General features: G+C 44.2%; 1 protein-coding gene across 7 annotated transcripts in view; it reads right to left on the bottom strand.

The window, feature by feature from the left end:
• LOC129853431 (multiple C2 and transmembrane domain-containing protein 1-like) overlaps positions 1-13,562 on the bottom strand; it is a 247,599-nt gene that overhangs the window by 11,252 nt on the left and 222,785 nt on the right. For all 7 annotated transcript variants that reach the window (XM_055919458.1, XM_055919459.1, XM_055919461.1 and 4 more), the window contains one exon: positions 308-417. In XM_055919458.1, coding sequence (XP_055775433.1) covers positions 308-417 — 110 coding nt within the window. The remainder of the gene's footprint in view (positions 1-307; positions 418-13,562) is intronic.

Raw genomic sequence — 13,562 nt, 5'->3', positions numbered from 1 at the left:
GTTTAACACTTGTTTGGTTACTACATGATTCCATATGTGTAATTTTATGGTTTTGATGTCTTCAGTATTATCATACAATGTAGAAAATAGTACAAATAAAGAAAAACCCTTGAAAGATTGTCCAAACTTTTGACTGGTACTGTATGTATGTGTGTGCGTGGTGTGTGAGTCTGTTTTCCAGCCAGCTCCACAGGGTTGAATAAGATGTGACAGGGACAGGCGGGTAGGCAGGCGGGTGGTGAGGGCGCTGGTGCCAGGAAGCATTGGAGAGGCGGGCCAGGCGCCGAGGAGGAAGCTTACTACTCACTTCTTTATCCTTTCGCCATAGGATGCCACTTCATCCAGGGCATTTTGCACACTGATGCACACATCCTGGATGGCATACAGCTTGTTGATGAAGCCCTTTCTCTCCGGGTCCTGGAGGACAGTTGGAAAAAGAGGAGAGAAGAAAGGAGAGAGGAGAGAGAGAGAGAGAGAGAGAGAGAGAGAGAGAGAGAGAGAGAGAGAGAGAGAGAGAGAGAGAGAGAGAGAGAGAGAGAGAATAAAGAGAGAGAGAGAAAGGTGCTGGGCACATGCATCTTTCAACAAAGAAAACATTTAAAGAGCTTCAAAGATTTGAAAAGGGGAGCCAAATCAGGAGATATCCTCCTTCCGTTGACTGACTACTCTCCAAGCTTTAATAGACATTTGAAAGTCTGCAGAACAAATCAGAATGTTTTCCCTCTTACAGCGAGCACACAGGGAAATGGGAATATGTGATTAGGGTGAATTTAGCTGAATGCCAAATTGATGATTGAATGTTTCGACTGCCAAGACAGGCTCATTTTGTTGTTGGCAGCACACTATGATGTCACCAGAAGTGACATCATTATCATCGTCAGCACCATGACGAGCTCCTCCTTTTCAACTTTTGATGGTTGAGAACATTAGCAGGCCATAAGAACAGAGAGTGACACGGCAGGTCAACCTAAAAGCCTCTACTGTTAGACACAAAGTACAAAAGAGGAAATCATGCAACAGTAAATGAGCTGCTGTAGGACTGACTGACAGACGAGTGCGACAGGATGTGGTGACTGACTGTCTGACAGACGAGTGGGACAGGATGTGGTGAGGATGTGGTGACTGACTGACTGACAGACGAGTGGGACAGGATGTGTTGACTGACTGACTGACAGACCGGAGTGGAACAGGATGTGGTGACTGACTGACTGACAGACGAGTGGGACAGGATGTGGTGACTGACTGACTGACAGACGAGTGGGACAGGATGTGGTGACTGACTGACTGGAGTGGGTCAGGATGTGGTGACTGACTGACTGACAGACGAGTGGGACAGGATGTGGTGACTGACTGACAGACTGGAGTGGGTCAGGATGTGGTGACTGACTGACAGACCGGAGTGAGACAGGATGTGGTGACTGACTGACTGAAGTGGGTCAGGATGTGGTGACTGACTGACTGAAGTGGGTCAGGATGTGGTGACTGACTGACTGACAGACTGGAGTGGGTCAGGATGTGGTGACTGACTGACTGACAGACGAGTGGGACAGGATGTGGTGACTGACTGACTGACAGACTGGAGTGGGTCAGGATGTGGTGACTGACTGACTGACAGACGAGTGGGACAGGATGTGGTGACTGACTGACTGACAGACTGGAGTGGGTCAGGATGTGGTGACTGACTGACAGACCGGAGTGAGACAGGATGTGGTGACTGACTGACTGAAGTGGGTCAGGATGTGGTAACTGACTGACTGACAGACCGGAGTGGGACAGGATGTGGTGACTGACTGACTGACAGACTGGAGTGGGTCAGGATGTGGTGACTGACTGACAGACCGGAGTGAGACAGGATGTGGTGACTGACTGACTGAAGTGGGTCAGGATGTGGTGACTGACTGACTGACAGACCGGAGTGGGACAGGATGTGGTGACTGACTGACTGACAGACCGGAGTGGGACAGGATGTGGTGACTGACTGACTGACAGACCGGAGTGGGACAGGATGTGGTGACTGACTGACTGACAGACCGGAGTGAGACAGGATGTGGTGACTGACTGACAGACCGGAGTGGGACAGGATGTGGTGACTGACTGACTGACAGACCGGAGTGGGACAGGATGTGGTGACTGACTGACTGAAGTGGGTCAGGATGTGGTGACTGACTGACAGACCGGAGTGGGACAGGATGTGGTGACTGACTGACTGACAGACCGGAGTGGGACAGGATGTGGTGACTGACTGACTGACTGAAGTGGGTCAGGATGTGGTGACTGACTGACAGACCGGAGTGGGACAGGATGTGGTGACTGACTGACAGACCGGAGTGGGACAGGATGTGGTGACTGACTGACAGACCAGAGTGGGACAGGATGTGGTGACTGACTGACTGACAGAACGGAGTTGGACAGGATGTGGTGACTGACTGAATGAGTGGGTGAGTAAGGACAGAGAAAGATGCAGACTTTTGTGGTGGTGGTGGTGTGGACATGACTGGAGGAGTGGGGTCGCAAACCAGGTCTCTGTCTCTACAACAGACAAAGATAGGAAAAGAGCATAGCACTGCTCCAGCATTACACAACTACAGTGACCTGTGACCCGTCATGGAGTCCACCTGTAGTTTGTAAGGACCGTCATCTACGGTCAGGAAACACCAGATTCCCCAAATCGTGTAATAGCTGAGGGAGCTGAGAGAGGAGGCAAGGGAAAGGCCTTAGAAAAGCAGGGATGCACTTCTACGGTGAAAATGAACAGAATATTTCCACAGGGGTTGTCAATGCTGATTATCAACCAGGTTTACTCAAAACTACTTCTCTTCAAAACCACTTTCCACTTCATGGCAGGATGGACAGTTATGGATGCCCACCTGTGTGTGAGAATTCTACAGGTCCATGCTGTGCTCATGGAGTTCAATACTGAAAGAGAACAGTCACATCACAGAAATAACAAGGGGATATTTCATCATTGAAGAGAATTCGTGGACCAGGAAAAGACACTCAACTGTTTATAACCCCCAGGCCCCAACCCCAAACCGTCCTCCAGAGACCCCCATTGCACCCCCTATACTCCTCTTCCTGCTCTTCCTGCAGGATCAGGTATTTGATAAATGAACCCCGATGCAGCGAGGGAAACCACAAGGCCTCCCTGAAAAACCACACAAGACACGTAGATATAATTAGACAGGGTTATTTTCATTTAAATATTTTTACAAGCCTCCTTTCTTCCCCATCTGTTTTGTATTATTGGTTCCAACAAAGCCCCATGTGCAGGGTCCACTGTGTTGGGTTGTGTTGGGTTGGGCTTGGTGGGGCTTGGTGGGGCTTGATGGGGCTTGATGGGGCTTGGTGGGGCTTGATGTTCTGGGCCTGGGGAGTGTTCTCGGAGCTCCGGGAGAGTGTTTGCGGGACAGAGGAGCGGTGTGAGAGAGCGAGTGGTGGCGGAGCGGAAGGGTTAGAGGTCATCGGAAGGGTTAGAGGTCATCGGAAGGGTTAGAGTATAAACCATTGCCACATGCCCCTCTCAAACCATGGACTGACTCCAATTTCCTCCCTTCAAATGTAGGGCTGAGAGGAGTAACAAAAACACAGAGCCAGGGAGAGGCTTGTTTTGCTGCTCCCCAGCACGCCTCAGCACTGCCTAGCACTCCCCAGCACTCCCCAGCACTCAGATACTAAAGCAACCTGCTCTTAGACTGGGATGGAATCAACTAGCACACCACATGGCCTTAGATAATCGTGATACAAACAGCTGGCTCTGCTGTGGTCCAGTAAAAAAACACCTCACAAATACCTTACAATACCCTTTGTTACATTATGCTAACTTTACCCTGCTTTTCTTTGCCTTGTCCATTATATTTGGAACCTTGACATCCATCGCAATGTTTTATTTTTTAAGGGGGTAGATCTTCAATATTGCAGATAGATTGTGGCTTCTATAATGTAATTGTCTGCATCATTTCCAATCCTCCATATATATTTTTGTTGCATCATGACCTTGTCATGCACTATAATTTCATCATTAAGGAGGGCGTTGATATGCAGTACCCTGTCTGGGATGACAGCACCAATCACAGATCACTGTCAAGGTCAAAAGTAGCTTGTCTTCAAAAGTGGGTGTAAAAAAGAAGACAATTCAGACTCATGTCTGTTTCTTAGATACGGATTTGACTTTGACGTTCAGTGTTTGCACCCTTCACATTTTGAAACCTTCTTTCATGTTTGTATGTAAATGATACAGCTCCAGAAAATCGTATAGCGTCTGCTAAATCGTACATGCTGAAGTTCAAAAAGTCAATAGAATTGGTGGCCTATGTCCTAACTACGTGCATTGATGAGGCTATGCCATTGCTAACTTTAATTAGCAGTTGTGGAGTGGGTAACAGGCCATACAATGACTTCAAAGGAAATCCCAAGCTGAGAGAGCGAGAGAGAGAGAGAGAGAGAGAGAGAGGGAGAGAGAGAGAGAGAGAGAGAGAGAGAGAGAGAGAGAGAGAGAAACTTTTAAGATGGCAATACTAGACACAATGGTAACCAAACAACACCCAAATCAACTATGTGTGTACCATATTCATCTATTTTGCTGCATACCGATACGGTATGTGAAAGTTTGGCTTGCTTGTTTGCTTCAAGGTCTTTGCCTTTGTGACCCATCCTGCCGGGAGTGTGGAGGTACATTCTACTCATCTAATGTGTGCTGACATTTTACTGACTTGAAGAAGAAACCAACTTCTAAAAATGTTTTCCATCATTAGAGCTGTATTCATAATGAATGTGTGTGTGGAGGGAGGGTGGTGACAAGGGCCACTGGAGTGTCTGTCTCTGTTGGTGCATTTATTATAAAGTGTTGTCTAATTATGTCACAGAAAATTCTTGCACATAAACAAAATGCAGACGGCTATCAACTCCCCTGAGTCTCTCACCACCACCACTGTCTTTGAACTAGCCTAGTCACTGACTTGGAGTCAGTGGTATGGGGTTCTGTACCGTCTGTCCGTCCGTCCGTCCGTGTGTGTGTGTGCTCACAGACCCATAAGGTTAGGTGTGTATGGTTTCTCATTCCCATCGGTTGCCCCTCTCTGGAGATGGGTCTTTACTATAGGAACTGTGTGCCTGTCTTTCTGTCTGGTACTGGAATCACTATGCTCCATCGTCTGTCAAACAGCCTTCGTCCCCCTATAGTCCTTATAAGTACATATAAAAACAAGCCTTTGAGGATTCTGTTTACATTTGAGTAATTTAGCAGAAACTCTTGTCCAGAGTGAACTAAAGAAGCAATTAGGGTTAAGTGCCTTGCTCAAGGGCACATCAACATATTTTTCACCTTCTCAGGTTGGGGATTCAAACCAGCAACCTCTCACTTACTGGCCCAAAGCTCTTAACCACTAGGTTACCTGCCACCCTTCTGTTCTGTGTATGGTGATCTGGACTGTTGATCTGGACTGTGCTATTATAACTGTAAGTCCAGCATGGGGATGTGTGGTGGTGACTTACACACATGCACTCTATTCAGAGGAGTTACCAGCTAGAGGGTGACAGACAACTGTACCAATGTAGTAAAATAGGATGAAGATTCCCCTTCATGCCGGTCTATGGTCAGTTTTGCACTTTCCCCCTTAATGGTTAAAGTTAGGATTTAGGGAGAGTAAGCTGATCCTAAACCTATGCCTAATGGCAACTTCTAACCCAGATAATGCACATTCCAAGGGATCATTAGATCACCAAAGTGCTACCAACCTCTCCTCATGGACAGAGACATGATGATGTCATCAAACGGAGCCCCTGCAGCCCAGGCTTGAGCAGCAGCTCGGTGCAGCTCGGTATATTCCAGTTCAGTTAGCAGCTGAATAAACATCAGGACACCTGGAAGACTGTGTGTGTGTGTTAATGTGTTGCCCTCTCCAACAGATAATTTAGTCTAAATCATATGGCACAGAGCCACTCATCAGCGGGATCTAATAGAGTTCAAGATGAAGGAACGCTCTATTTTACATCTGAGACAAATTGCATTGAGCCCCGCTGGTAGTGCTGAACATGAAAGTGTTTCAGTGTGAGGGAGAAACTTTCTGCCGTCTATCAACTTGCTGGTCCTTTATTTCCGCAAGATTTAGAGGGTTGCTTTTGCTGCGGGTGTATGTTTTTTTTTTTTTAAATCTATGTTTATTTACAGTGTCTTCAGAAAGAATTCACACCCTTTGACTTTTTCAACATTTTGTTGTGTTACAGCTCAAATTTTAAATGGATAAAACTGAGAGTTGTTGTCACTGGCTTACGTAAAACCCCATAATGTCAAAGTGGAATTATGTTTTTTGACATTTTTACAAATTAATAAAAATGGAAAAGCTGAAATGTCTTGAGCCAAAAAAATGGTTAACAGGTCACATAAGTCACTCTGTGTGCAATAATAGTGTTTAACAATATTTTTGAATGACTGCCTCATCTCTGTACCCCACACATACAAAGAGTAAGGGAGGTTTTTCAATGCATCGCAGAGAAGGAGACCGATTGGTAGAAAACAGACATTGAATATCCCTTTGAGCATGATGAACTTATTAATTACACTTTGGATGGTGTATCAATACACCCAGTCACAACAAAGATACAGGAGTCCATCCTAACTCAGTTGCCGGAGAGGAAGGAAACCGCCCAGGGACGTCATCATGAAGCCAATGGTGACTTCGAAAAATGTTAAGTTTAATGGCTGTGAACGGACAAAACTGAGGATAGATCAACAACATTGTAGTTACTCCACAATACTAACCTAAATGAAAAGAAGGAAGCATGTACAGAATAAAAATATTTCAAAACGTGCATCCTAAAGTAATACTGCAAAAAATGTGGCAAAGCAATTAACTTTGTGTCCTGAATACAAAGTGTTATGTTCGGGGCAAATCCAATACAACACATTACCGAGTACCACTCTCCATATTTTCAAGCTGTGGTGGCTGCATCGTGTTGTGGGTATGCTTGTAATCGTTAAGGACTGGGGAGTTTTTCAGGATAAAATAAATACGTAATGGAGCTAAGCACAGGCAAACTCCTAAAGGAATACCTGGTACAGTCTGCTTTCCACCAGACACTGAGAAATTAATTCACCTTTCAGCAGGACAATAACCTAAAACACAAGGCCAAATCTACATGGGAGTTGCTTACCAAGAAGACAATGAATGTTACTGAGTGGCCAAGTTACAGTTTTGACTTAAATCTGCTTGAAAATCTATGGCAAAACCTGAAATGGTTGTCTAGCAATGATCAACAGCTAATTAGACAGAATTTCTGAAAGAATAATGGACACATTTGCACACTGCAGGTGTGGAAAGCTCTTGGAGGCTTACCCAGAAAGACGCACTGCTGTAACCACTGCCAAAGGTGATTCTAACATGTATTGGCTCAGGGTGTTGAATACTTATCTAATCAAGATATGAGTGTTTAATGTTTCACAACTTAAAAAAAAAAAACTATTTTTTATTCCACTTTGACAGAGTATTTTGTGTAGTTTAATCCCAATTTATAACAACAAAATGTAGAAAAAGTCAAGGGGTGTGAAAGCTTTTTGAAGGCACTGTAAATTTATTTTCACTATCACTGTGAGTGCAAATGTCAATACGTGAACGTGTGTGTGTGAACATGTTTGTGTGCACACGCATGTGTTTGAGTGCGTATGCCTGAGTGTGTGTGTGTGTGTGTGTGTTGACCTGTCAGCTATGTGTTGATCAGCCTACTGCTGAGCCAACCTTTATCTATGTATCTGGAGCAGGTATCTCTATGGGGGGAACACCAGGGGGGAAACATGAGGCGACGCTTGTCAGCAGTTTGTTAAGGAAATACAACCTACAGTGACACTAGAGACAGTCTTATATATACACAGCCTAGTTAGGTTAACTGCATACTGCTTTGTGAATCGGAGGACAATGAGATTCCTGCAAATTAAATTAAACATGCTTAAATATTAAAACGAGAGATGTGCATAGGGTATGTCTCATTATATTTCTCATCAATGCTACCATTTTTTGTATGAGAGGAAGTAGTGTACGGTACGCTAGCGGATGAGACATTTTGAACTCTATAGAGACACTTGGTTCTTAACTGACCTTAGGCCTTGAGAAGGAGGGAGGTCACCATTGGACACAATCTCAACTACATCTATAAAGATGGCATGGTGACAAAATCTGTCAGACTGTGTAATCTCACATTACTTTTCCCTAACAGGCACATCAGAAAAATGTAACAAATATTTTTGACTGTATTCCACAGAAGTCAGGATGAGCCTGCAACACTGGCGACTGCTCGCTGCTGTGCTTTAATTTCACCTGTTTTTTTGTGGCGCACAATAAAATGTAAATGTCAAACGTGACAGGATTCTAGGATAAGGCTCACAGAGGGCATTTGAAAACAGTAGACATCCCAGAATCTCCCTCTTCAAGGCGACACCATTAACAACCCGAATCAGAATTAACAACGGCAGAACAACGCTGACACAGCAACACATCAGGAGTAGACTAAACAATGTGTTTGACCCTCTCCTATTTGTTAATTGTGATTTATTTTTAAGTCATCGCATAACTTCCATCATCACGTAATGCTGAATGGTTTACGAGTAAAGCACTACAGATCTACATGGGAGTGTGCTCAGTAAAAAAGGCAGCTCTAACATCAAACAAGTGGAATAAACCTTCTGAATTTCATAAAACTGATATGAACAATGAGAACGAATCCAGTTCTAAGGCACCGGCACTGTTCACCAGAGTTCCTCGCTAGAGGGGGAATAAATAAGCTTGAAGTTGAACAGCTCATCTACAGGACATGATTATTACCCCCCAGACAGTTTCCACAAACAGCCTCACCTAGGTGGGGATGCCTAGAAACGACATTTACTTCATTTATCTAGTTTATAAAAAATAATCTGAAAAACAGGACCCTACAGCAGTGGCGTGTATTCATGGATGTTAAATAATTTATCTTTCGTCTCTCCTGGTTGTCCTAATTTTCCTTCAATTCGCAAGAGGCTGAATGTACTTTATCTTACCGGAGAAATCTTTCTAGCAAGCGAAACAGCGCCCCTCTCTCTCTGTATGTGTAGGCTATCTATCTAAAAAAGGGCTGGTCACAAAGAGTATGACATTTTTGCCACCTGTAACATTGAATGCAAGGGAAGCCAGTGAGCATTTGAGAAAGGGAAAGGGGGATACCTAGTCAGTTGTCCAACTGAATGTATTCAACTGAAATGTGTCTTCTGCATCTTCGGCGCCCGGGGAACAGTGGGTTAACTGCCTTGCTCAGGGGCAGAACAACAGATTTTTTACCTTGTCCTTTGGCCTACCTTGACAAAAAAAAGTAGAAAATAATGGCCAATCAGCGTTGAGCTAAACTGAGTGAGCTCAACTGTGAATGGTCCTGACACACCCCAAAAAAAGTGTCAAGAGAAGACAGTTTGGATTTCGTTTCACTCCTATCATAGAGAAATACATACAGTAATTGAGAGAAACAACTTGAATTGTTTGGTGTTGTCCTCAGGTGACTAGCTAGACATCTGGCTAAAATTGCCCCTTTCCTAAATTAGTCATGGATAGAGATATGGATTTGGACTTGTGGTTTTACTTAATTCTCCATACTGGCCAATGATTATTATGGCGATTCTGATCCAACCATAAAATACTGTACATTGTGCCACTGGACTGAGAGGATGGAAGTTTAGAATGTAGCTAGAAGGTAGAAGGCTAATGTTAACTAGCTAACGTTGCCCATGAAATGAAGTTAGGATAGCGAGCAAGCATTTTAGCAAGGTAGCCTATGACAACAAAGACTAAAAGAATGTTCTGTTTGACAGAGTCATGGACTGTTTCGTCAACATGAAAGAGAGGAGGGTGGCATTGGCGTTTCACTACAAGTAGGATGAGTCAACATGTTCTTTCTACTTGCACGAACGCACGCACAAATCAGAACCATGGACAGCCACATCATATTTAGCTTACGTTGATTGGACTAAATTGTTTTTGCTATCTTTTAGTTGTCACTGTATAAGACTAAGCATAGGTTGATTTGATGATGTTGAAATGTTGAAGTTGAAATGGTGCTGGAATAGTGGAGGCAGCTCCTGTTTTCTTTGTGACTTGCAGTATCTCTCCATGGTTCTCAATCAACAGTTGTTGAGTATTCCAAAAATGTCTGAAAAATGTACTTTCTTGACCATGCTGTAGGTCAAGTAACGGATTGTCACGGCATATGAACTAACAGGTTAGAGAGCTTTTGTTCTGGCATGGCTATCCCAGTGATTCTACCCACAATGCCCATGAGACAAACAGGTAAACACAGCAGTACAGTACAGTCTCTTTCAGACCGTTATAGACGCAGTTCTCAAACCAACCAGAAGGTGCAAACTGCAGGATCAAACCTGTTGGCTTGTGGCACCAAGCGAGTTCTATGTCTGATAACCATTCAGTCACCTTTAACCCATGAAGGTCAGTGATCTATCCTCATGGCCAGACCTTGACCACACTGTACCGGCGGCCGCCATAGAGGGCATGTCTGTCATATTAGCAGACAATAGCAACCTCCTCTCCCTCCGACCAGCTACAGATATCTCTGTGCTGCTGGCACCTTGCCAGCACGACATGAAAGAAGGCAGATGGTTCGTTTTGAAGCTGCAGTTTTAATACATTATTTATTTCACAAGTAATCCTTGGGTGAATATCTCTTTTTTCCCCCTCCCTCTCTTTTCATAACCACATAAATATCTGTTTAACCGGTCCCCGAGATGCACGGCACGTTCTCCCCCCTAATCAAGCAGCGCTCACTCGCAGACACAAAGAGCCCTGGAAGGCATACAGGAGCTCACAGTTCCTTAACAGGGGAGGGGCGGTTGCGTCGACAGAGCCAAAGTCAAACTCCAGTAAACTGTGGCAGTTGAAGGTGGACCGTGCAGATGCCACGGTCTCTCATTCTAAATGAGGCTTTTCACCCAGCCCGTTCCCATGGCGAGTGTCGCTGTGACGACTGAGGATAAATATACACATAAGTACATAAAGGGGAGTATGTGGAAGGAGGTGGAGGAGGTTGATTTTCAGGTTAACCTCTACATCCCAAGGCTCCATCCTAAAAGGCTCCATCCTAAAAGGCTCCATCCTAAAAGGCTCCATCCTAAAAGGCTCCATCCTAAAAGGCTCCATCCTAAAAGGCTCCATCCTAAAAGGCTCCATCCTAAAAGGCCTGGTGTTTATGTGTGTGTGTTTGTGTTTGTGTGTTTATGTGTGTGTGTGCGTGTGTTTGTGTCTTTACGTGTCTGTGTGCTCTTCTAATGGGGCCAGGGTAGTGCTGCCATGATCACCTTTCCCATCTCCCACTGGGGTCTCTCACCTCAGCCAACCAGCCTCTCCATCAGACAGACTCAAGGTCGGCACAGTGGCCCTGCACCCGCCTCCACCTCTCTCCACCATCCAACCCCCTCACCCTGCCACGTTCCCCCCTGCCTGCCCCCATCCCCTTGCTCTCCTTCCCTGTTCTCTCCAGGTTCCCGGGTGGCAGTTTGTGATGAATGGGACACCATTACCCTTCTCCTTCGTTGGCCTGGTTTAGTCACTGCCCTCTTCCAAAAACAAGACCGTCACATTCACAACATCTCCAGCACTACACTCCTCTCAGCCCTCCTGTTCTCTGAGAACCCAGGTGAAAGGAACAGGCATTTCAGGGAGCTATTAGGGATGTAGAGTAAAATATACTGTATGCATAATCCAATAGTCCAATAGTCCATAGTCCAATAGCACAAAGACCATATTTGTTTCTCAATCCTGATCGAAGCAAGCCACAGGTTGATGCTATGTTTTCAATTAAACCAACCCCATTCATCCCTTAACGGAGGGAACAGGTCTGGCCTTCAAACAGTGGGAGACATTTTTCCTGTCACAAATTGACACATAACAAAAAATATGTATTATACACTATGGTGCATTATCAATGTAATATGACAGAGTAAGTCGTGCTGATAGTTAATTTGCTCTGATTCATCAACTTGCTTCACAAAATCAAGGCCAATTAATTCTGTCTTCATAACACCTGCAATGTCATTACGTATGTACGGAGATAAAACAAGAGATCGGGACAATTGGAAAATGTACGTATTTTGAAACGTTGTTTAAAAGAAAAAAGGCCCATCACCACAAAGTGATGGGATGGTGCCTTCAAATGGAGAATAAAATATGCATCCTCAACGCTCATAACACATTTATGACTCTTGTTAAAAGAAAAGGAGAAACTGCCTCTTCCCATGTTTGACTTTGAGACACAGGCGCAGCAGCTGTCATGTGATGTGTTCCAGATTCCAGCCAATCAGAGGGCAGAGCGTTCGAATTTGGCTGCTGGGGGGCAAGGAGACCCACAGCTGGGCTAAAACCATTGACAACTACGTGCTGTTTTCAAGGGATTGTTAAATACATTTTATAAATGATTTGGTTTTAATGTCATCACCTCTTGAAGAGCAGTCAGAACTACACATTTCTGATTATTCCACATTTATCTCTTTCATCAGAGTTATACAGCAAGTAACTGCATGCTTTATGATCAGTAAACATCAATTGATCGTGTCATTTCAGATACAGTACATGTGGGTAGCATATCCATTTGCCATGTAGCTAGCTAGCTAAGCAAACCATGTGTCATTTAGCTTGCTTCATCAGAGGTTAGGCTTTTGTAAAGAGCTTGACATCGGTAAGTCCTTGTCTTGGTAACGTTGTCGGTCGGACTACTGTCATCACCACTATAGATGGCAAGCAAATCAAAAAATATTTGGATATAGCCATCTAGTTTATCCCCTGAAAGTTAGCTTGTTAACTAGCCATTATGACATCATCTGTTATTAGCTGCTAGCCAATTTGATGTGATCCATCAAGAAATGTAGCCTATCATGTCTGTCAGCAGCAATCGTGATTTAACACTCTTAGAAACACTGTTGAAAAGGGGATAATGTTAGATCTACTTACCACTATGTTTAGCCAACTGAACACAGTTTCTACCGGAAGCTAGCAAAGCAAACATTATCAGCTGACAGTACATTGGCAAATGCGTCCTCAAATGAGCCTACAAAGGAGGGGAAATTAACCTAAACCACTCGTCAGTTATAGTTCACTTTTATTTATATCACTCAAATATCCAATTAATACTGGCCAATATTGAGAGATATCGTAAGGCTACCCTACGAATCTGAAATGACATACTGATCATGAAACGCATGCAGTGACTTGCTGTATAACTCTGATGATAGAGCTAAATGTGCACAATTGTTTTGCATGGAATTATCAGAAATGTGTATTTCTGACTATGCTTTTCAAGAGGTGTTGATATTACAACCAAATAGTTAACATTTATTTAATAATCACTTGAAAACAGTATCCAATGCTTTTAGCGGATCTGGGGGACTCCTTGCCTCCCAGCAGACCAATCGAACGCTCTGCACCTTATTGTGAGATTTTATTGATTACGACCTATACTTTCGCTGGTTTTACAAGTATGTATGCTTTACCAAGGCTGCAGGGTGCTGGTTGCAATTCTGCTCGATATTCTGTATAACTTTGGAC

This window comes from Salvelinus fontinalis, chromosome 4, assembly GCF_029448725.1.
Source record: "Salvelinus fontinalis isolate EN_2023a chromosome 4, ASM2944872v1, whole genome shotgun sequence".
Taxonomy (NCBI): Eukaryota; Metazoa; Chordata; class Actinopteri; order Salmoniformes; family Salmonidae; genus Salvelinus; species Salvelinus fontinalis.
The sequence above is the reverse complement of the archived record's forward strand: the minus strand, read 5'-3'. Positions and strand labels throughout refer to the sequence as shown.